Source organism: Pyrenophora tritici-repentis, chromosome 2, assembly GCF_003171515.1.
Source record: "Pyrenophora tritici-repentis strain M4 chromosome 2, whole genome shotgun sequence".
Taxonomy (NCBI): domain Eukaryota; kingdom Fungi; phylum Ascomycota; class Dothideomycetes; order Pleosporales; family Pleosporaceae; genus Pyrenophora; species Pyrenophora tritici-repentis.
Genome location: NC_089391.1, coordinates 2,331,467 through 2,354,460, shown reverse-complemented (window position 1 = coordinate 2,354,460; position 22,994 = coordinate 2,331,467). Strand labels below are relative to the sequence as shown.

Sequence of the window (22,994 nt, the reverse complement as noted above, 5' to 3'; positions counted from 1 at the left end):
ACGTTTGACGAGAAAAGCTTGGGCGGGTAGAATGGCGGGAAGATTTCTAGCGTGAGGGGTAGTGGCTTTCCCCACCTTTTCGCCCCCGGGACCTTGCTTGCGTCTCTGTCAGCCAGCCTCGTGTCGTATAAAATGCTTGGCTGACCTAGAGGGCGCCTGCAAGATGCATGTCCAGGGTATATTGTTGGCCTGATCTCGTGTTGTACGCGAGGGTAATATGTATGCAGATATTGAGCTGGCTTGTGGAGCTGGTAACGTACATGGTGTTCTGTGACGAGGCATTTCGCCTCAGGGATGCATCGCAGCTGACTAGTTCGGTCATGCTGACTCATTTGAAAGAGCGTTCAGTCGAAGTATCGAGTTAAGTATAGGTAGAGCTGGTCCGGCTGATCTTTCACCTCTCCTGTTGCTAGTATTGCGTCTCCAAGACCACAGCTGCCAGGCAGACAAACCAGATGGACAGGTTACTGGTTGTCGAAAAGATATCTGAAGCAGGCAGTTGCTGCTGCACACCTTGAGTGCGACCGCTCAGACGAGGATGATTGGTTTGAGCCCCTCTCCCTCGTAAACTCTCCATCCATGATACCCTGAATATAGGCATCTCCTATGAATGTGTAGTGTTGCGTCGTCGTTTTATTGCTGGGATCAGGGTTATCCATTTTCCTCAGGATATAAGAGACTTTTCCTCCGGGCATCACAACAACAGAATCGCCAATTTCAGAGCCTCTGGGGCCCCATCCAATGTGCCCTCTCGATGTCGTGACAAAGTATCGTCCCGTGGATACCGCTTTGAAAGCACAGTTGATAGGAAAGGCCTTTGTATTTACCGTTTCATCATCGCTATCCATTTGTTTGGTCCAGCTTAGAAAAGTTGAGTGATCCTCTCCGCTTGAAAATCTCCTCCATTCATCGTTGTTGTCGCAGTCGTCGTAGATCATCCCTCCGATGAAGGCCTCTTGAAAAGCAGTCTCTCTTGAAAGATATAGCGACTTGTTGTACAGCTTCATCTGTTGACTAGATACTTCAGTCATTTTTTGCCATCTTGAGTAATTCTCTCTGAACTTGGACTTCGGATTGGAGGCTATCTCCGCAATGAAGCAGACAAACACACCCTTGCTGCACGCTCTGTTCATACTGGAAAGCTCATAGTCTGCGTGAGATCCCTTGCAAGTATCGTAAAACATTCTCTGTATAATATTCAGTCGATGCGATCGATTGTTACTTGCATCAGGGCTTAATGCAACTGTCCAGTCAGGCACAAAACTGGGTAGCTTCACAGCCCCAGCTCTGGACCCGTATTTGTAGCTTAACATGACAAAAGACCGTGTATGTTGAGTCCATGTATCGAAGAGACCAATAAAGACTTGGCTGGCTGGAAGATTGTAGTCCGGTTGTATCAATTTATCAGAGCACATTCCCAATATAGCATAGACCCTATCTCTTGGATCATGACATTTGCAGAGACGAAATCCATTGATCAACTTGGGGATGTTGTTGGAGCATCGAGATTGGTGTGTTTTGTTCAGGTACCAAATTGAATCGTGGGCTTCGGATCACGAGCTAACATAGGGAGTTTGGCCCATGCATGTGACACATCTTACCCAAAGGGCGCTGGGCATGGTGCAACATCCACTGATGTGTTTGTCGAATGTGTTGAGGAATGACTCCAGATCTGTTAACTCGACTTGTCGCTTCCCAAATTGAAGCACTATGTGGTTCGCAATCACATATTCTTGCACTGTCCACAGACGAGTAAACCAAGGAAAAGAGAAAAATCTAACCAGTGAGTTCAGTACAAATTCGTGAGCACAGTTCATTCCCTGAACCACGATGTGAGGTTCCAAGGTTGGATTGAGATGCAGAGATGGAATATAAGCCATAATCTCAATGAAATCCAGTGCTAGATTGCACCCTTTCCACATCTCATTCCGTATCTCTAGCCATTCGTCCCAGAGAAACACAACCACTGTTGACGCTAAACTGAAAATTTCACCCATCTGAGAGACCTGACTTGTTCGCTCGTCCATATCAGATTGATTGATGCAAAGTGCGTCGATCCAGAGAGTGCGCTCTCGGTCGTGATGTCGTAGATGAAACAGTGCAGCTTGGAGATTGACTGTCACAAGGACCTTTTGCCCGTTCAGACTAATCGGAATGGCTGCCCGAGGGTTCCCCCATGTGTACGAGAGTGCCTCAAATTGGGGGCAATCGTCGAGTGACACCAGGCTGAAGGTACAGTGAATGTCATTATCGAAGTCGACGTGCGGGTTAGGAAGTGCGAGAGAGATGAGATGGATTTCCCGATTATTTTCGTTGAGCGAAACGTAGTTACAGGTTGAACGTTGACTGTCCATGGCTTCGAGAGTGTTGAAGAGTACCTCAGGAGAGCGGTAAAGCTGAGGAGAAGTAACACCGAAAATATTGTACCGCCGATTGGCGGGATATAGGACCCTGCACAAGAAATGTCTGATAATAGAGACAGAATACAATGCTAATCTTTATAAAGCGAGACGGAGAAAGTGCTACGAAGGTAGGTGAAGGAAGTTACAGCTCATGAGGTAAAGAAGATGTAAGCTTGGGTTATTAACTACTTAGTTACTATGCTACAGATATTCGCGATTTCAGAGTGGAGACTGGTTAAGCAACCCCCCTCAGAGGTCTGACGTATTGCTTCCACACTCCGAGAAAAGCCCTACGATCAGCCTTACTCTGGAACCTGATCTCTAGCTCCGAGTAACCAAAGCGATTGATATTGCCGGCCCTTGAAGAAGTTGCTCCATCTCCATGAATACTCCCCTGGGACTTCATAGACCCATTGGACAATACCGAAACACCAGTTGTTGAGCGATTTGGCTGTGGCATCTCCATAGAGTCGTTGCGTTTTCGTGAGAAGATGGATGGACTCTTCGGCTGTTGTTCGGCACGTGCCGAAGATCTGCGGCGCTGGAAGAGCTTATCGCTCGTCCATCGCGATGGGTCCCTGGAAAAAACAAGTGTTAACTTGTCGCTCTCTTTTCTATAAGTTGACTCGGTTAGCCACTCAAATGCGTAATGTGGCTCCTCAACCCAATGGCCCTTGTCCTCCAGCGCGCTCGTGTAGAACAACAACACGAGGACTTCGAAAGTGGCAAGTCCGTCATCTCCTAAGCGTGTCACGGTACGATTCCAGAGCCGCAGATTTCGACCCCTACATTCGGTGGCGTGCAGGTTGGACGATATTGTTATGACAGGCCGATCGTACTTGAGTTCCGCGGGGTCTGCGCCGTTGTTCGTATAGAGTAGCGTTTGAAACTTCCCTGCTGGCTCGTAGCCTGTGAAAGTATACTTAATATCCGTATACTGCTTTTCCAGCTTTCCAAACGAGCCGCGTGGAAAGTCGATAGATACTGCGCCATCCGCGTAGGTAGTCGTGAGGGGTATGGACGGCCCGGTAGCGTGGAAATGCTGTTCGGTCCAGCTTCGCAGCTTACCGTCTTGGCTTGAGTGATACACTGCACGTATGGATATGCCAGTATCTTCTCTGTATCGCCATCTTAAATCGCAATCTCTGCTCTCGTGCCCATACTTCACAGATTTTCGCTCAACTTGAACAGTGAGACAGATACGCTTCCAGTCGAGTGCAGCTTTACCCAACGCAATAGTGACGAGGGATGTGCATGAGAGGCGGCTCCTAAAATGGTTTGGCATGGGGCTCTCAGGAGTGGTACCCTCTGTATTTGTACCTGGCTCTTGTACCGACGGTTGGGAATCAGGCGAGTAGCTTGTGCTACCTCTGGGCGAAGAGATGGAAGGAACTCTTTCAAAATCTTGCGAGGTGGAACTTCCCGTAGGGGAATTCATCCAATCGACCGAACCAAAGGAAGGGCTTGCATGAGGACTACCGGACAGTTGTGGAGACGGCAAGGGTGTGTTCGCATGAGGTCGTATAGTAGCAGAGGAACTGCTCATTTGGTGCTGCTCAAAGTCCGTGAAATTACCAGAGTGATCGGTATCAAGCGTATATGTCCGCAATGGCGCTGGCGGCATGTTGCGTACCGTCAGCTTCATCGCATCACTTGGCGCAAGGTGTGATCTCTTCTCAGCACCTGTTCGCTTTGCACGGTTTTCTTCGATCATGATAGCATCGTCAACCTGTCTTCGAAGCTGATATAATATAGCGGCCGTCTGAGCATCCCCACTTGGTGCTCCTGCGGGCGCATCGCCCAGTGACAAGGGCCGAGTGAGCCCTGATTCATGTGTGATACGCTCGTCTTCCACTTGTAACCAGCGGTCGAAGATTCTCCATTCGCTGAACAAAGGATGTTCATCTGGAGCGGGAAGTGCCAATGGAGTTCGTTCCGATGATAGTCCAAGCGTGTTCGTAGAGTAGGACCGACCTGCTAAGTGCATGGTACGAGAGGGCACAGCGTCGAGAAGCCGTTGGGTTTGCTTTGTTGCTTCGAGGTGAAGGCGCCTGAACACATTCGGTCAGTATGATAAAGCGTGGTAGAACGACTTAAACCTACAGTTGAAGGAAAGATATGCACATGTGAAGCGCTTGGTAATGACCAGTGATCTGTTTTCTCAGACCATCGATCTCTTTCTCCATTCCCATGTACCTGACCGTGTATAGGACCTTTCTAATGCCCATCTTCTTATCTACCAGGTGGTCTGCATATGGGTCAAGTGTTATCTCGCATCTCTTCAGGGTTGTTTCGAAGTCCTTGACAGGAAACGGCATCGGTTGGCCATATTGTCGCATGAGCTCACCCAGCTCTGTAAGACAGCAATGGAAAGTAGTAAATTCCTTCACAAGTGCAGTTACTTGCGCTTCGGAGTTCTCGTTTGCATCTGCGTGGATCAGCGCACTAATCCTTGCTAGGTAGTGGCAGATAGTGACATACCTTTAAAAGCGAGATAAACACGAGTGGAGATCTCTAATAACTTCAGCACATCGGATGGGCTGCAACCAAAGGCCATGTTAATTGGTTTGCGCCGCGCTCAGGCGCAATCTTGGTTGTGAGAGGACTACTCATGTACGAGAACTGCTTGCGCCCCACGAGAAGCAGCGTAGAGTGAAAGCCAGGGCCAAAGGAGAGAGAAAATACATTGCAAGTAGGACCCTCCTGAGCTTACTTCCATACTCTCAACGGGCGCTTGACAAGGCTATCCCAGAGCCAGACCGCCGCACATGGGGTGGCTCAGCATATTGCCTCTTCTCATGCTGCGAGCCAGGAATACACTGTTTCGTAGCCTTTACGAGACCACATGCAAGGCTAGCAACCGCAAGCTTATCGAAACATGGGAGAAAGTTCGTATGGATGCATGTGGCGGTGCCAAGATGGGATGCCCAACCGGGGATGGTGGCGTTTTACGTTCAATGAGAACGCACAGACCGCCACGTGGGGAAGCGAACGGCCATCGTGATCTGCCAGATGAGCTTGCCATCATTACCTAACACCTCGTGGCTTTCCCCCAGGTCTTGGAATAGGCTTCTATTTCGATCAGGCACACTGCTTTGATGAACCATAACTCCATGACATGATCTATTGACCAACATGTGTTCCTGATATTTCAGCTCAGATGTGGAAGTGCGGACAGCATAAAACCTCTAGCATTTACAGTGATTACGGCTCGTCTGAATACTACGCTTGAACTTCAGTGAAACTCCAATGCAATAGTCGACGCCACTAAGTTCATTTCGGCGACCAAGGCAGATTTGGATATGAGGGTAGCGAACCGAAGAGAGGCGCCAGTTCGCATTTGTACTATTACGTTGACCGGTTTGCCTTATTGCATCGGGCAGTGCAATATACCCTGACATATCGTATCCGATCATGCGCTTCGTGGTCGAGGCTGAAGCTTCTCGTCTGCGCAACATAAACGAAGCCATCCTGAGACACACCCCTTAGAGCACGCAACACGATACGTACCTGTAAATTATCTAGCGGAAGATAATTTCGCATTCCTTCAGACGAAGATACCAGGTCTATTGAAATTCCACGAAGATGGGTCTCCGGAATTGGGTCAAACGACCAATCAGAGGTCGTCAATTTGGTGTCGAGGACTTGACCGCGGGTGGAAGCGGCATTCCTGTAAGTTTCTCTTCCTCTAATCTCGGTGGTTCTGTGCATAACATTGGTATTGAAGCGGTTACCAGGAATCAAGGCGACGTCGGTGGACACTCGCGACAATCGATGCCGCTCCCTTCCAGGTATGGGTTGTCATAGTCGCCGGAATCGGCTTCTTGACAGACGCCTTCGGCCTCTTCGCGTTGAACGTAGTCACCCCCATGCTGGGATACGTGTACTGGCCTCATCATCTCGAAGGTGGTGTACCGTCAGTACCTTCATCTGTCAAGACTGCCATGATGTGCTCGACCCTAGTCGGTACAATGCTCGGTCAAATAGGCTTCGGCTTTGCTGCAGACCAACTCGGTCGACGAAAGATGTACGGGCTCGAGCTGGTGATCATTATCGTCGGTACAATGTTGCTTCTCATGAGTTCCAACGGCGAAAAGAACAGTATGGCTATCGGAGGTTGGGTGATTCCCTGGCGGGCTATTATGGGTAAGTGATTAGCTGGAAAGCATCCGTGAAAGCATACTGACTGAATACCAAGGAATTGGCATTGGCGCTGATTATCCCCTGAGTGCTGTATGTACACCCTTAGCATAACTGCATCATGACCCTCATTGTGATCTTAGGTCATCACAGCCGAATTTGCGCCTCGAAAACACCGGGCGCGAATGCTGAGCTGGGTGTTTTTCGCTCAGCCCATTGGACAACTGCTTGCAAACGTCCTGTCTTTCGCTGCAGTAGAGGCATACAAACCATGGATTGAGAAGAACGCTCAAACCTGCCAACTGAATGATCTGGAGTGCTTCCGAGCTATCGATCGACTATGGAGGCTGGTAGTAGGTATAGGAATTGTACCAGCTGTCATAGCATTGGCATTCCGATTCACTATCCCAGAAAGCCCGAGGTACAAACTGGATATACTGCAGAACACGAAGAGTACCGTCGAAGATACGGCTCACTATTTTGGTGCCCCAGAACTTGATTCTGAGCATGGGGAGGCTGAGATACTGCATACTCCCACCAATGCAGCCACACAAAGACCTATCTCGAGGTGTTCGTCCAACTCTTCTGAGGGTGCGCTCAATGACGTTATCGATAATAACAGCGGGCCTGAACATCGACTCAGTAATATAGACCTTCATCGTAACGCGGCAACGCCAGCTTATCTTCCACCGGGTGACCCCGAGTTTGTTCCTCCACTCGCTTCTTGGGCCGACGCAAAGAACTTATTTATCACTGAGAAGAACTGGCAGTATCTTCTGGGCACATCTCTGGCGTGGCTTTTCCTCGATTTTGCGTGTAGGTGAACCATCGAGTCGCTCTCGGGGATATGCTGACGCCGTGCTAGTCTACGGATTGGGACTCTCATCGCCACAAATCGTCAGTCATATCTGGCAGGGAGACGTTCAAGATCCATCATCAGTATACCAATCACTGAGTGATAACAGCAAACATACGTTGATCATGGTCTCGATCGGAACAGTTGTCGGTGGCTTGCTAATGGTTAAGGTCGTCAAGTACGTCTCACCAAAAGTGATCCAGTTCTGGGGATTTCTGGTACTCTTCGTGCTCTTCATTGTTACTGGAAGTGCTTGGACGAACCTGCTCGATAGCGATAGCAGCCGGTCCGGACTCATCGTTCTTTACGCGCTCAGCCACATCGCTTTCAACCTAGGACCGAACGTAACGACGTTTATCATACCTGCTGAGATATTTCCCACCAGATACCGCTGTACTTGCCATGGAATCGCTGCTGCTAGCGGAAAACTGGGCTCTTGGATCGTGCAGATCTTCTTAGCTTATGCGTTCCAATCCGACAAATCCAAGCCCGAGGACGATTTCGATTGGGAGCGTCAGAACTTCGGGCACATCTTGCAGGTGATGAGTGCTTTTATGGTGGCTGGTGCAGTAACGACGTATTTCCTGGTTCCAGAGACGAGGGACCACGATAATAAGAGCCGGACATTGGAGGTATTAGCATGCGGGAAGAAGGTCATCGATGAATTGAATAAACAACGGAAAAGAGAGGACGAGGAAGACTGAAGATCATTGTTAATAAGTAGCGTATTGGAAGCCGATATTCAATTGATGTGTATGCTTAATCTTCGTAGACGGATACCTTGTTTGAAACCTTCCATGCTTCAAACGCGTCCTGCCAAGGAGGGTCAAGGAAAAGTAGAACTGCAACCCCTCAGAGTAACCAAAGTTATGTATTTCCGGTAATTTAGACAAGATCTCAAGTGATACGCATCAAGTAGGGGTGGATTTGGAAGATCGCTGCGCCTTGCCACCATCGCGAATTCCAAGGTCGTGGCGCTATCAGCACCACACTAACCATATTTAACACTAGCGCCCCTCTGGCCTGACGTCGTCTGAACTGTCGGATCCCCAGAACTTTTTGGCAATCTTTCAAAGCGTGATTTTGGCCTGCATGTTTTCGACGCATGGTACGATGCTGGAAAGACGAGTGTTTTCGACTTGGTCCGTGGCCTTGATCCGTGGCTCTGGTTAATGCTTTGTTTCTACTCCGCCGACAGCTCTTGGATACGCGCATCTTTGCGAACGTGATGAAGAAGACATTCAATAGTACATAGCTCCCAGTATTGTTCCAGACACACAAAAATGCTCTGATACAAGCTTATACATACCAAGTCGTCGCAAAACCCCACATTCCATCAATCTGCGACCGCGCCTACCCAGTGTCCTTCTCCCGCTCATCAGCTTCCTCCAACTCTAGAGGTTTCCGGCCCCATCTCCATCTCCAGTTCTCCACCTGCCGTTTAGTGGACTGATCAATGTACGGAAAAGCGCCGCCATACGGGCCAGGATACCACCTGATATGCCCCCATTGCGCCGGTACATCAATCATCTCCAAATTCTTGCAGCACCGCAGCATAACCATGATGGCTTGCCACCAAGCTCTGATGGGTATTGCGCTCCATCTGTATCGGTATTTTTCCAAAAGAGACAGAAACATCATGGCTGCTATGTCAAGCTCGCCAGGCAATTGCCTTTCCTGAGGCGGTTCTGCGGTGTCGCGGGCATTACGGACTAGAGTACTTGTAAGCAGCTGCTCCAGATCATAGGTTTCTTTGATATAAGATTACGCACTTTTCAGCATGTCTCTAATGCCGCTTAGACAAATAGAGTCGTACCAGAGGTGGAAAGACGCTCCTCGCCTCCAGATATCTCTGTTGCGCAATGCCTGTTGGCGAATGTAGTATAGCTAGAAACTCCGCTAGCTGACCTGCGCCGTCGGAGCAGTAGATTGTGAGAGGGTTCGTTTCAGCAGTGTCAGTTTTGGTTTCTAATGGCATCTTGGCCGAGGAAGTAGCTAACATCAAGAAATATGGATTGATCGAGCTACATACCAAGAAGGATGGAGTTTATGCAGAACTGAATTCATGACAAGGTGGGTCTTCACTGCCCCGGTTACTGAATGTATGTGGTATGCAAACTGTTAAACAACTAGAGCCAGAGCAGGCATTCAAGAGCATGTTGCCCAGCCCCTGCTATCACTGCGGCACCGCGGAAATGGAAAGTAAATCCGACGTATCTAGTAACCGGCTCTCTCGAGCGGCTTTTGTGAGGACAGTCGTGTGTGAAGGCATATCAGAGCCAGCGGTGCCCATAAGTGCAGTTCTACTACGGAGTACATATATTCGAAGACACATGAGAAGTGAGGAGCTTGTATGATGTTCCCCTACCCTGTGTTATTGTTTGCCCTCGATTCCGTGATGCTGCCGTGTGTCAAGCGCACTGTCACCGAGTTGTTCCACGCGCCACTCCGGCGATATCAGGTGAACCGTCACCTGCCCTGCACTTTCGGTTCGCGATGCAGATAAGAGTCTCTCTCTATCCTCTGATACGCATCGCAGTAGACTTCTCCCGCACTTCTAAAGTGAGAGAGGCAGGTAGAACGGCTGTTCCCGCTCAGAACACTCTTTCACCTCCTGTCAACAATCGCTGATTGGTCGCACTACGACTCTTTCTCGGTCACCTCGACAGTTGTACGCGCAATATACCGCACAGACCTTCGTCATACAGAAGCAGCACAGTAGCTGATCGATAAGCAATATAAGAAAGAGAAGCTGACCGGAGTTGAGTTTGCGACCCCTCCACACTACACTCTATCACGAATTCTACCACAGACTGCACCAACATCTATATACCATCTCAAATATGGCCTCTACCTCTAACACCCGCTCTGCCACCAACCGCACTGCCCGCGCTAGGAAACAGGTTATGTATATAGAAGTCTCTTCATCTGCCCCTTCGTCTGACCACGACGCCTCCGAGACCAACAATGACGCCTCCAACACCCACGGCGACGCCGCCTCTGAGACCTCTGAAGCCTACGATGGCATCCTAAACCCAGAGTCCAAACCCTTGCCCTCTGACGACGACGAGCCCACCTCCGACTATGAATCCAGTGTAGGTGTAAGCCTTGAAGTCCCCGTGGCCGCCTCGTCGTCACCCGTGGACACTTCCCTACCCGCACCGTCGTCCTCCATAGTTCAGCCATCCTCATCCAAAGATGAGGCCATGCCTACCTGGTATGCCTCAACGAACCCTGGAGATATGGCGACCTTCCTAGACACCATCTACTCTGGCGACGACGAAGTGGCCCAGAGCGTCACGTGTCTGCGATTCTCCGCGATCTTCGATACACCAACCGACTCCGGCTTGATCGAGTCTTTCGGTATCGACCCCAACAATATGGACTACAGTCCCCCACTGGAACACGAACGCGGCTTTCAGGCACGCATTTGTCGCAGGCTAAGGTTGCTGCTTCGAGCTGTCGATAAGCCTGAGGCCGAAAAGCTAGTGGTCTAGGTGAAGATCATATGTGAATTATTCCGCGATTGTGCTGCAACTAGCATCCTCATCCCCAAGGCGTGGATGGGCGAGAAGAAACAGTTTATGTAAACCTTTGCGCTGGGGGGTACTGAAACCGAGGAGAAAGGCACTGGGCTCATATTGCTTAGCGAGAAGAAGAATAGAATTGCCGGCAAACGCTTTCTCGAAAAACCATAAGATGTACGCGGTCTGAACGAACCACTAAACAGGTTGTTTGACGCATGATGGATTGGGGGTTGAGCTTCAGAGGTTAGGAGAAAGAAGGACTGGATAGATGCGTATACCCCTCACCATAGGTGATATTAAGCTTGTAACATAATGACAATGGAGGCAGACTTCAAATTCAGATAAATCCTCATTCTAACTACATCAGAACTACTGCATCTACTCCCAGAGAAGCTTAATCTTCATATACCAAGGACCCTTTGTCGTGCTCGCCGGTGTCTCCTCCGCAAGCACGCGATCCATACCCGTCTGCAGATCCACCTCCATGGGGTTATGAGCCCAAGTGTCACCCCATGACCAAATCCTGTGTATAAAGTAGAAGAGCAAGAACATAGGGATACCAACGTAAGCAGTGAAGAAGGAGCTTATGTTCCACTTCTCAGGCCAGAAGACGTCAAACCCGTTGATGAGACACAAGAAAGTGAAGGCGATGATGATGCTCCACGCACCCCACCTGCCAACAGGCGACTTGTATGGGAGATCCGTGACGTTCTGCGCCTCGCACGCTTTGCGGAAACGCAGGTAGATGATACCGCAGCAGATCCAGGAGATGAAACCGGACGTGTTTGTCAGGTTGACGAACCAGGTGAAGACGACGGCTGAGGAGCTTGCTACGTTGAGGTAGGCCAGGGCGCAGAAGAGCGACGAGGCGGTGACGGCCCAGTACGGAACTCCGGACTTTGTACACGACTTGAAGATGGAAGGCGCGTTTCCGGAAAGAGCGAGCGAGTATAGCGATCGCGAGGAGAGGAAGAGGAAGGAGTTGCCGGATGACCAGGCACTGATGATGATTCCGGCGTTGATGATGCTATCAAGGACGGGTATTCCAGCATTCTTGATACCAGCGACGAAAGGCGACGAGCCAGCACCGGCTCCACCGGATGTTATGCTAGGGTCATCTGAGCGGCAGATGACGCCAATGGCCAGGACGCTGCCGACGTAGAAGATCAGGAGACGGTAGATGTATCGGCGTGCGGCAATGGGGAGGTTTCGGCGAGGGGATACCATCTCGCCGCCTGTTACGACCAGGAGCTCTGGGGCAAAGGCGAAGGGGAACTAGCGCATGTGTTAGTAAGTAGAACTTGAGAAGTCATTCCAGTCGAACTTACAGCAGAGAGAACCACTGTCGATAGCAGCGCAATGAATCGACCAGTGTTACCCGATTCGAGATACGTGTTTGCCGCGCCAGGGTTCTTCCAGTACCGGAATCCCAGACGATCGTTGGACGGACCACCTCCCCAGAACAAGATGAACGAGAGGATCAGAAGTCCAACGATCATAACGACCTTTGTACCGGCGAACCAGAACTCCGTTTCTCCGTAAAATTTGACAGGGAAGCAGTTCAACGCCACAATGACAATAATCATGATCGTGATCCAGACTGCAATATTGACCGACGGATTCCAGTAGTCAATCACGAGACCAGCCGCTGTGATTTCGTAGGGAACTAAGATGCCGAGCGAGTAAAAGTACAGCCAACCAAGAGCGAAACCCATTGAGCGCGAGACATAGCGGTAGCCGTAGAGGTTCATGGAGGAGCCAGGAGTGGGGAGGTAGGCGGCGACTTCGATGATGCAGGTGACAACACAGAAGATCAGGAACGACATGAAGATGTATGCACCGAGGATGAAGGCTGGACCTCCACGGGCGAGAGTCTGACCCGAACCAACGAAGAGACCGGTGCCGATTGTGCCACCCAATGCAATCATCTGCGCATGGCTGTGTGGTTGTAAGCTCGCTGCAAATGTGATTTTTTTCTAGTAATAGACATACCGTGACTTCAACCCTCGCTGCGTAGTCTCATAACGATCATCAAAGATCTCGCCTTCAATGACCTCAGGACCAACAGCCGAGCTCCTCCTTCGACTGGCCGCATGTGGATCGTGTACGCCATAGTCCGCACCTTGACTCTTGACGCCCAGGTCCAAGTTCTTCTCAGACATGTTTGCTTTGCTCAATTGCACAGTCCCCGCGAGTTGTCGAGATAGCGAGCTAAGCTTAGGGAAAAGCTCAACAAAGGTAGTTCAGCGCGGCGACCGCATGGCTTATGAACCATACCTCCCAGAGAGACCCTTGCAGGCGCCATGGAGCCAGATAGGAAGCTTCCATGTGGGAGAATCGCATTATCCTTGCAAGGGTAACATTACTGGTTCAACGTGTGACCCAAGAGGATGCTTGCCGCACTAAAGCCATGGAGAAGCACCGAAGTCAGCCCTTGTGTGACATACAACCGCAACGCCAGCCCACTGAATTTTAAGTCACTCACGCCAAGTCCCCCATAGCGGTTCGGAGAAGACGATGCCAATTGATAGACTAACAGGGGTCACTGGGGCGGCGGAGATACGCACAAGCCGATAAGAAAGGACGACGTTTGAGAAATGCTAACAAGACGTGATAAGCTTCTTGCAAGGATAATACAGATAGCAGCTGGGTAGCTTGGCAAAACGGAGGAATTTTCGGTGCGGATAAACGGCGATGACACCACCAACGGCAACTACTGGATCTGGGGTTCGTTATACCTCCCCGTATAGAAGTTTAGTAGAGTAGATACGGACCGCGCCTACATTAACCCCGCATTCTAAAAAACCTCCAATCGTGGAGTGATCGTGACATGGAATCAAGCGTGCGCTCAGCCTCAATTGCGCACATAAGCCAAAGCTTAGGTATAGGAACGAGATACACGAGAGATACACAAGACAGTGTTGCGCGCAAGACGCCCAGTCAGGTCATCCATCGTTATCGCAATTCCCCGACAGGAACAGGCTAGATCGGGTTGAGATTAGCATCGAGCTAACCATACTTGGCAGTGACAGCTCCGCATCCATGCAGGCGTGTCCCTCATAATCATGCCTGTCGGTATCTTGTGGCGGATCTTGAACTGAATCGCTATCAAAATAGTTACAGTAGCTGGCTCGCCTAGTGATAATGGGTCTGGTCCACCTCCTTCATTCACCAGAGTATAAAGGGAAGCAATGTGGACAGGACTAGTTGCTTTTGCGAACCAACCAGCTCAACATTCATCAACAATTCTTAGTCTACCAGCCATGTCAATTTTGATTTGATCTCTTCCTGGCCTAGCTTGATGCCGTTTTTGCGTCTAAATTAACATTGTAGTAGTGGCACGATGTAATCGCATACCCGTTGAGAAGGCACTATAGTGTAGGAAAAGTATGGCTGAGACCTAGAATATCCAGGCAGCGAGATATGTTCAATTGATACCAAATACTATCCACAAACACCATTGTCCGTCCCGATGTCCTCCAACGCGCTATACACTTTTAAGCCAATACTCCAAACACCTGGTATCCCCCCACCCTCACAATTCCAACAGCTTCTCGGGCTCCTGCATCATCTGAGCGGGCACGCAGCCCCATGAGCAGACGCTGACCTTCAGTGGTAGAAAGACACCATATCCAAAGCTCCAAAATTCAACCCACTCTGCCCTAGCAACCACGTAATCCCGGGAGCAGACGTGACATTGGCGAAAGGCACTGTATCCGCCCCTGCTGTTTTCATCTGCTCGGCGAAGGAACCCTTCTACCTCACGCGGCAGTCTGTATCGACCATTTCCAGAGACCAAGTTCCTAATGTCCTCTGGGGCAGCGTGTCGCAGTGCCTGATGAAGACTTGATGTAAGTAGGGGAAAGACCCTTGACGAGGATGCTGGCTTGAACCAGTATGATGACGGAACGCCATACGTGCCGCGACTGGTTTCGATGAGAATTGGGTATTGGTCCTGGCCAGAGGAAGGGAGGGAAGAGGACTTGGGAAACTGGGTGCCACACTGGTCGTAGTAGGTAACCAAGGTCCTGGCAATGTACTGTGGTGCATGTGCCATGACGTTCGGGTCATCAATGTCCCTTAAGTTGAGTGTGGGATGATGAGGATAGAGGCAGGTGTCTTTCTCCACTTCGCACTCACGAGCATCGTCGCCGCCATCGAAAGAGTTGGCCCAGGACTCATAGTACCGGATGCGCCAGATGGCCTGGTCGCGATCTTCGTACGTGTCCAGATTCTCATAGAGATGCGCAAGCTGTTTCCTTGCATCATCCCGTACACGGTCCAGGGGCAGGGCGTCCATGTCATAGAGGGTGCCTTCCTCTTGTGGGACATAGTCGCTGGTCCGGAATCGCGCGCAGGTCATAGGCTCCAGCAGATTGTTGCCCATGGTGGTAAGACGTTCTAGACCACCATAGGGCTGGAGTAGGCGGATAATATCAAATGGAAAATACTGAAGTTTATTCCTTGATACATCCAGAGCCTGCAGGTTCCGGAGGCGACGAATATCCTGTGGGAGTTCTTCAATCTGGTTCTCCCGCAGATAAAGACTCTTGAGAAACTCGATGTCGAACAGAGTGGGCGTGAGTGTCTGCAGCTTGTTCTTGTTCAGGACAATACGCAGCTCTGGCTCCAGTGACCTGAACTGACCCTCAGTGGGGAGCTCATTGTCGTAGACCGGGGGGTTCCTGATAACGTTCTTCAGATCGCCGATGCGCGTGATATCGCGATCTCCAAGGTCTTCATCCTCAAAGTTGTACTGTTCTTGATTGTTTGCCAAGCCTTCCTCAACCTGGTCGTTGAATGCCCGCTCTGTCGCAGATATTGTTATCCTAGGGTATCTCGAGACTCCGATCGCAGTCCTTTCTTCATGGATGTCGCCGACGTCAATTGCATCGTCGGTATCCGAAAAGGTGATGTTTAGAGCGAAAGGTGATTTGTGTGGGGGTGGAAGATCGTCGGAGCTGTCGGATGCGTCGCTGTGCATATATATACCCGAGTCAAAATTACGGGAGAATTTAGTCTTTTTTACCTCCGGAGTGGTGTGCGCAGACTCGCGGTTATCCCACCACGTGCCCTTCCGCTTGTTCTTGTATATGCGAGGCGACTGGTAATTGGTCACGTCCACGGATTCGCGCGAGTCATCGCTAGAGAATGTCGGGGGTGGCGAACTAGACTTTGAAGTGAAAGCGGAGTGCTGCGGCTCGAAGAAGGGGGGAAATGGGGACGAGTCCAAGGTGCTCATGTGAGGTGGTGAGGAGGGCGGAATAGCGTCGAGATCCATGGATTTGGCCATGACGGAAATTCAGAAGCTTAGTATTTACAGTGTATGCACGATATGAGTCAGAAATTGATCTGTTCGTTGCGCAACATTCGCGATGGAGCTGTGGTGGTGAGATGGGACGACGCGTTCCTCGGTTCGGGGACACGCGACCCCCACCGGCAAACCAGGGTCTTGATATGCCGTCATTTTCCGCGCACAGATAACGTTCGCACGTGCACTGTCCAAGTTCTGGGAAACAGGTAGAAGACAGTGGATGTTTTAGTATCGTCAGAAGCCGGTAGCGATTTCAATCTATATATATGTATTTTCAGGCTTGCTCTCACGATCAAAGGGTCTTGTTAGCAACTGTGGCCTACGCGCTGCAAGCAACTTTGAGCAATTGCACTAAACATTTGTTCAGGAGGATCACAGGCGCAGGCCCAGAGATCCCCTACAGATGCTGGAGAGCGCGTGATGAAGAACTCAGGGGTAGGAGATAACAATGAAATGGATATATCGTAAACATCAACTTGAAATGTCAGCCTTGAGCCGAGCCTTATAGTCCAGCCATGCGCCGAATCGCTACATTCGGTACCAGTCGTCCCCCCATGGCAATGTCTTTACCATCCAACGGCTCGCCCTTGGACATGGCCAGCTCGGTCATGACTTTGCCCATTTCCCTAGTTGGCGTCAAGTAGCTCTTGAAGAAAGGTCTCAACGAGGCCAACAAGGGTGTTTTGTACATTGGTTGTTTTGGTATGAATGGATGGATTTCCGGTTGTTGTCCCTCGTCCACTCCGGCCGGTCTCACATTAAATACCTTGAACATGGTATTTTGCTTGCCGAACTCAACCAGCGCAGACTCAATCTGCCCCTTGACTCGGCCGAACAGAGGCGTGAAAGTTCCTGGTGTCTGTGTAGCCCCTTCGCCGGAGACATGGACGAATGTAAATGGTGATTCGGGGTGGAGCGTAGAGAAGGCGTGTGCGGCGGCGAGAGGATAGTCGTGGGTGATGTCAAAGTACTGTCTGTCACCAATATTAGCCCAAGAGTCGCATGAAGACGCATAGCCGTGACGTACTCTTTGTTGACGGCGTTCTGGGATACACCCAGTGCCCAAACACAGCCATGAGCATCCTTGAGTTCATCCAGGAGCGTCTGGTCGTACTTGTTGAAGTCCTTATGAATGATGACCTTGGCTTTCTCGTGCCCTTCTGCCATCTTGACTGGTCGTCTGCTAAGGATCGATATGCGACTGATGCTCTCTTGCGCAAGCATGTTGTGGAGGACGGATGCGCCAACAAGGCCCGTTGCGCCAGTGAGGATAAGATGCATGACTGCTGCGATTGTGTTTCTTGATGTGCGATATGTTTACATGCGCCGTCTATGATTGATTTTATACTCCTGGTCTACTCTCTATTTGTGTGGGTTCATCGATCAGCGAATATCGTCGGGATTGACACCCTGTTTCCATGACATGGCATTCGTGCTATCTCCGCGCAGTCAGCTCTATAGCCCGGCGTATTTCGTGCGTTCTTCATCTTGTCATTCCCTGGCTGGAGATAAATGGTAGTTCCGATGATACTGTTGTGTCGGTGCCTAGAAGCCGCTCCGGCAATGGTCCGTTGTGCTGCGAAGCTAATACGGGGCTTGACTAAGCTGGGGGCTTCAGGTGCAAACCTTGGAACCCCAGCGTGTGCCCTGAAACGTCGCATCCAGAACATCAGTCGAGACTCCCTCTCGAAATAAACAGACGCACGTTTCTCGACCTGGCAAATTCCGGTAAAAGAAGCACATTCGACATGTACTATGCATACCGGCTTTGTGCTTTTGTGGCCTATGGCGAGTAGCCGTGGCGGGGGCGGCGATTCGTTTTGCCCGGCGGCGAGCCTGGCGACCAGGTCTAAAGCAGGCTCACTGACTGCCTGGCATGTGCTTTAACCTTCAGCACCAGGTGGGTTTTTTCGCATCCTGTTGGCTCACTTCCTTCCAGTCTTTCCATTCTTTCCAGTCGCTCCTTTGCTACTTTTCCTACTGTATGAAGTTTGCGCGACCATGACAACTACAGCCACAACCCAGGCAACGGCGGACCGTCGCGTCGTCCATTTGATTCTGCGTCATCTCTCCGATATGAAGTACAAAGACCGTAGACAGCGTGGACCGGACCAGCCCGTCGAATTCCTCGCAATTCGCCCGACACTTATGCCGTCGATCCTCGTGAACAAGTTGTGGGCCGAACAAGGCACGTCGATACTATGGAACAGCTACCCGCACCTTCCTGCTTTACGAGACATGGCAATCGATCGCCGACAGTGGTACGCGAACAAGGCAGAAAAACTCTTCGTGCTGGAACCGGCGGAAAGTGACGAAGGCCTAGCATACTTGGAGCAGCTGGACTGGCCGAATTTGAAGACCTTGGAACTCGAACTGGACTGGCAAAGACATGAGAAAGCGTTCAAGCCGATGCTACACGCTACACTGCAAGATCTGGAGCTTCATGGATTACAAACTGGGGGCTCTCAGTATATCGCTGGATCCATACTCCCTGCCTTGTCAGCCTCCTGCACCAACCTACGCAGCATATGCTTTGGCCCAGATATTGTCAAACACGAAGACCCCGTACACGACCAAAAGCTTCTCGATCTACTCGATTCCATACCTAGCATTACCGACGTGCGGATAAATAATGCTGGATTTTCTAGCAAGGACACATTGTTCAAATGGCTGAGCCAACGCCCAGGTTTGGAAACCTTACATATCGATCTTGATCCTGGTTTGCAACTACTGTCCTCGTTTACAGGTCGCAATGCATTGTCATCTCCTTTCTCTTCCCTCAAACGCCTGCACATCAAATGTTATCCCGAAATGGCACTCACTCTTGCATCCCACCTCCAGCATGTGGAAGAGGTGCTGCTCGACATTGCAAGGATACCTCACCACACCCAACAAAGTCACGATGTAAACATCCTTGATGATGTCTTGGGTGCATTCTCTCAATGCTCAGAGCTGCAGTCGTTTCAAGTGAACATCGGCCAACTTTCCCGCGATTTTCCGTCAGTCGTATCACACCCAGTTTTGTCTGGGATAGCCTTAGTGAAGCTCGCTACCGGCTGTTCTAAGCTCCGAGACATCAACCTGGTCGCTTCAGAGCCATCTGCGATCAATGGATCGATGATCTCCAAGCTTCAGTTCGAAGCCTTCACCAGAAAGCTGCCGAACCTCGTGAGTCTTACTCTGAAGCTCCACCCGCAAACGGCAATACGTCTGGAATCTACGGCGCTAGGAAGTCTTGGAAGAAACTGCCCTTTGCTCAAAATCTTGCGCCTCAAAGTCGCGTTACATCTGCCAGATTTGCAGTCACCAGGGAACCCCTCGTCCCCGCAGCCTGTCGAACCGTCCTCACATGACACATTGGAGGATGACAGTATCCCCAGGCGGCCGTCCATCGCCATCAATGGCCATCAGCGAGGCCCTTCACTCGACTTTGAACAGCTGGTGGAATCCAGTATACCGACCGGGCCGCTTTTCTCAAACCTCACATATCTTGCATTCGCACGTCCGCAATCGATACTATCAATAGCCAGCGATACCTATGCTGTCTCATCAAACTCGCAGTCCAGCTCCGCTCTCGACCCACTTTTAGAAGAAGACCTTGTTCGATCATGGGCTCGACCACTTGCTGTGCATTTTCCTCGCCTTGAAGTGCTTGAAACTTGGGGGGACTGGGCTGGGCAAGACAATGAGTCGTTGAACTACTTCTTACCGCGGGAAGAGCTGCTAGCGAGCACGTGGGAGTTTTTGAGTGGCGTAGAACAGGACTTGTGGGAAGATGGTGATGATGATGAACTTGACGAATCGACATGGGTAGAGCCTTCCACGGAACGATACAGCATCGTAAGCGCGGATTGGAACCTGGCCAGCTATGTCAATGAGTTCCCAGACGAAGATGATGTCGGAAGTGGCGTATACCTGGAGCCTTATGAAGAGGAGCCCGAAGGCATGATTACACCAGGACGGACACTAGGCAACGAGGAGGAAGCTTATTTTCGAGGCGCAGATGCCAAGTACGTTACTGCCTCAGGACCAGCAGCGCTTGCTGTCGCATCTGACGGTGTTAGCCATTGAGCAATGAGTTTACCCTTGATGAGAAACGCTACAAGTACACAACATTTCCTCCTATCCATATTAACACAGCTGCACAAACTTGATTTCGATACTTATACACGGCCAAACAGCGATTAGGTTTTCTAAACATGACATGACGCAAGACACATAAGAAACACTGGACATAGCGTAGACGGAATCCGGAGCTTTGCACGACAATTGGTTGTTATCTTTACTCTAGACTTGTAATGATTTCATTCGTCTGTACACATCTTGTTGCGTCTAAACAGTCCGGTTGTTCCCTTCTTAAGTACATGTTTGATGTTGTATGGCATGAAACCTATCCAATACAACTTTCACACTCACTCTTGCTTCCCCCATGTCTACCATGGCTGCCCTGTGCGCACTTATCTCATTTTGTTATTATTAATTACAACCATGTCGCGGATCTAGATCTAGAGAGACAATTTTGGTCCAGTGCGCAGATTAGACCATGTGTTCTCTAAACCTTCTATTAGCGCCACTCTTGGTCCTGAGGCCTAGGTTCGACCTGGGCAGGTACACGTACGGTTTCAAAATTCCAAAACACCCCAGTCCATTTTTGAGACCTCGATTACCGAGAGCCGGGACTGTTGAAATCTGGAACGGTACCTGTCCGTCTTTGGAATCCTGCGTGGTGCTACGCATATGAGGCTGTTGCGCGATCAGTTGGACGACTGGTGAAGTTGCGCGCTGCTTTCGCTTCCTACAACAAACACTGCTCGCACCATCCACCACCTCGGGAGGTGTTTAACCCCACCTCGGCGGCACTTCGAATCTACTGTATATCCCTCGCCTTCGGAGCCATCACGGTGACCTCAATTGTCCTCCCGCTTACCGCATCGGAAAATCCGTCGATCATTCATGCATCTCATCGCCGCTCCTGGTCTCCCGATTGTCCCCACACCATCCCACGACTCACGGCGGCGAAACAGCTACGGGTGGATCTACAAAACATATCATAATAATGTCGACTTCGTATTCATCAAGATGGTCACTCTGGAGCGCTATCTTACATATCCTCACACTCGTCGCATGCCTTCACGAAGCCTATGCGCTACCACAAGCGATGCTCACTCGCCAGTCAGATGTATCGCTCGACTCGCTCAATCTCCCCTCGTGTGCACTTTCGTGCTTCCTCAAGCATATACTCCACGATGGCTGTGTAGACGACACAGACTTTGATTGTCACTGTGCAGCAGGGAATCTTCTTCAGACAGCCTCGGCGTGCATATCACAAGGATGCGACAAGGCTGAGCAGGACGATGCCTTTGCAAAAGTATCACGGGGCTGCCAAGAAGTACTGAGGGATGGAGTCAGTCGGCAAGTGATCTTGGTGACCAGTGTATCGAGTAGAAAGGTAGAGACTCTTGGTCCGGATGTCACGTCATCCACCGTCGCAAACACAGTTCCAACTGTCACAGTCGCGACACGCACAGGTTCTCCAGCATGTCCAGGATGTACAGGATCTCCTTCGACCATACTATCACGGACAAAGACGAGCTCATTCCCGCAGCCTACAGATTCCGCCTTGGTCTCCCCCACACCCAGCGTCCCTCCCATGCGAGAAGCCACCCCGACACCAGTGTCTACAGACTCGCCTGTTCCTCCAATTTCGCAATCAGGCCTCCTCTCCGATGGCGCAAAAGCTGGACTAGCAGCCGGCTTCATGTTCATGCTGGTTTCCGCCTTCCTCGGTCTAGGCTGGTACATCCGGCGCCTGAAGAGGAAGTTGCGCGTTGTTCAGCAAATCGCGTCTAAGACACCCGACGATGCAGCATCAACGTATGGCGAGGAATTCAATCCAATGGAACCTATTCACCGAACCCGCCAACCAAGCTGGACACGAGGCAGTATTGGCAGCAGCAATGGCCCCATGAGCCCCTTCATCCCGCAATTGCGCAGCACCGAGGAAATCACCACGATGACTGCCAACTACGCCGGCGCCTCCAACGCGCCCTACCCACACGTCCTAAGCATCGTCATCGAGCAGGAAGAAGAAGATAGCAGCAGCATCAAAGAGCCTGTCCCCGGCCAGAAGGAGGGCCTTAGTGGGCCACTGGAGCTTGACGGTGCGCACACGGGTCTGTTTGAGATGCCTTTGGCTGTTACACCCAGGGGCAGCAGCATGGAGCAGGGACGTGATGGTCAGATTTGAGGAAGACAGCAGGATATCTCAAGTAGAATCCTCTCTATGTAACACTATTATATTCTACAACCCTACCTTTTAGAGGATTTTGGTAGAGATCAATCAACTGCTAAAGTATAGCAACCTACTACATTACATCATGCATTCACTCATATTTTGTATCTTCGTATCCATCAAAAACACTTTTTCATTGCCATATGCTAGCATCTATGACCTAGCTTGGGGCGCCAAAATGATTTCTTTCCTGTTATTCCAGATGGTCACAGGGTATCCTGAGGCCTACAATGCCATATCCACCCCTGTGTCGGTGTTGTGTATGGGCCTGAGGCCCTCAACGGCGCCACCTAATCGTGCGCCACAAAAAGTGGCGGATGTACCACCTGCATCCGCGGCTGACGACTTGGCCCTCCTGTCTTTGGTCTTGACCATGCTGGTAATCAGATTCGAAGTTGTACGGAAAAGAGTACTCGAAGAAGTCGGTTGCCTTGGGTGCAGCGGGGGCAGTCGCTGGGCGGTG

General features: G+C 50.6%; 10 protein-coding genes across 10 annotated transcripts; 4 read left to right on the top strand and 6 right to left on the bottom strand.

Moving 5' to 3' along the window:
* Positions 1 to 464: 464 nt before the first annotated feature.
* On the bottom strand, positions 465 to 1,031 carry PtrM4_063510 (uncharacterized protein; the record flags this gene model as incomplete). The annotated part of the gene is made up of 1 exon (XM_066105626.1): positions 465 to 1,031. The coding sequence occupies one exon, from the start codon at positions 1,029 to 1,031 to the stop codon at positions 465 to 467; it is 567 nt and encodes a 188-aa protein (XP_065964253.1).
* Positions 1,032 to 2,637: 1,606 nt separating this feature from the next.
* On the bottom strand, positions 2,638 to 4,959 carry PtrM4_063500 (uncharacterized protein; the record flags this gene model as incomplete). Its single annotated transcript, XM_001933067.1, has 3 exons — positions 2,638 to 4,453; positions 4,506 to 4,830; positions 4,884 to 4,959. The coding sequence occupies 3 exons, from the start codon at positions 4,957 to 4,959 to the stop codon at positions 2,638 to 2,640; spliced, it is 2,217 nt and encodes a 738-aa protein (XP_001933102.1).
* Positions 4,960 to 5,987: 1,028 nt separating this feature from the next.
* PtrM4_063490 (AraJ, Arabinose efflux permease) lies at positions 5,988 to 8,102 on the top strand (the record flags this gene model as incomplete). Its single annotated transcript, XM_001933066.1, has 5 exons — positions 5,988 to 6,074; positions 6,140 to 6,548; positions 6,601 to 6,635; positions 6,686 to 7,358; positions 7,408 to 8,102. The coding sequence occupies 5 exons, from the start codon at positions 5,988 to 5,990 to the stop codon at positions 8,100 to 8,102; spliced, it is 1,899 nt and encodes a 632-aa protein (XP_001933101.1).
* Positions 8,103 to 8,751: 649 nt separating this feature from the next.
* On the bottom strand, positions 8,752 to 9,376 carry PtrM4_063480 (uncharacterized protein; the record flags this gene model as incomplete). The annotated part of the gene is made up of 2 exons (XM_066105625.1): positions 8,752 to 9,110; positions 9,307 to 9,376. 2 exons carry the CDS (start codon positions 9,374 to 9,376, stop codon positions 8,752 to 8,754), a joined length of 429 nt encoding a protein of 142 aa, XP_065964252.1.
* Positions 9,377 to 10,241: 865 nt separating this feature from the next.
* PtrM4_063470 (TT-ORF1 multi-domain protein) lies at positions 10,242 to 10,895 on the top strand (the record flags this gene model as incomplete). The annotated part of the gene is made up of 1 exon (XM_001933063.1): positions 10,242 to 10,895. One exon carries the CDS (start codon positions 10,242 to 10,244, stop codon positions 10,893 to 10,895), a length of 654 nt encoding a protein of 217 aa, XP_001933098.1.
* A 408-nt stretch (positions 10,896 to 11,303) lies between these two features.
* PtrM4_063460 (LysP, Amino acid transporter) lies at positions 11,304 to 13,087 on the bottom strand (the record flags this gene model as incomplete). The annotated part of the gene is made up of 3 exons (XM_001933062.2): positions 11,304 to 12,200; positions 12,254 to 12,863; positions 12,918 to 13,087. The coding sequence occupies 3 exons, from the start codon at positions 13,085 to 13,087 to the stop codon at positions 11,304 to 11,306; spliced, it is 1,677 nt and encodes a 558-aa protein (XP_001933097.1).
* Positions 13,088 to 14,460: 1,373 nt separating this feature from the next.
* PtrM4_063450 (Leucine-rich repeat (LRR) protein) lies at positions 14,461 to 16,218 on the bottom strand (the record flags this gene model as incomplete). Its single annotated transcript, XM_001933061.2, has 1 exon — positions 14,461 to 16,218. One exon carries the CDS (start codon positions 16,216 to 16,218, stop codon positions 14,461 to 14,463), a length of 1,758 nt encoding a protein of 585 aa, XP_001933096.1.
* A 523-nt stretch (positions 16,219 to 16,741) lies between these two features.
* Positions 16,742 to 17,520, bottom strand: PtrM4_063440 (uncharacterized protein; the record flags this gene model as incomplete). Its single annotated transcript, XM_001933060.2, has 2 exons — positions 16,742 to 17,213; positions 17,267 to 17,520. The coding sequence occupies 2 exons, from the start codon at positions 17,518 to 17,520 to the stop codon at positions 16,742 to 16,744; spliced, it is 726 nt and encodes a 241-aa protein (XP_001933095.1).
* A 720-nt stretch (positions 17,521 to 18,240) lies between these two features.
* Positions 18,241 to 20,310, top strand: PtrM4_063430 (uncharacterized protein; the record flags this gene model as incomplete). The annotated part of the gene is made up of 1 exon (XM_001933059.2): positions 18,241 to 20,310. The coding sequence occupies one exon, from the start codon at positions 18,241 to 18,243 to the stop codon at positions 20,308 to 20,310; it is 2,070 nt and encodes a 689-aa protein (XP_001933094.1).
* Positions 20,311 to 21,295: 985 nt separating this feature from the next.
* Positions 21,296 to 22,486, top strand: PtrM4_063420 (CFEM domain containing protein; the record flags this gene model as incomplete). The annotated part of the gene is made up of 1 exon (XM_001933058.2): positions 21,296 to 22,486. One exon carries the CDS (start codon positions 21,296 to 21,298, stop codon positions 22,484 to 22,486), a length of 1,191 nt encoding a protein of 396 aa, XP_001933093.2.
* Between the last annotated feature and the right edge of the window lie 508 nt (positions 22,487 to 22,994).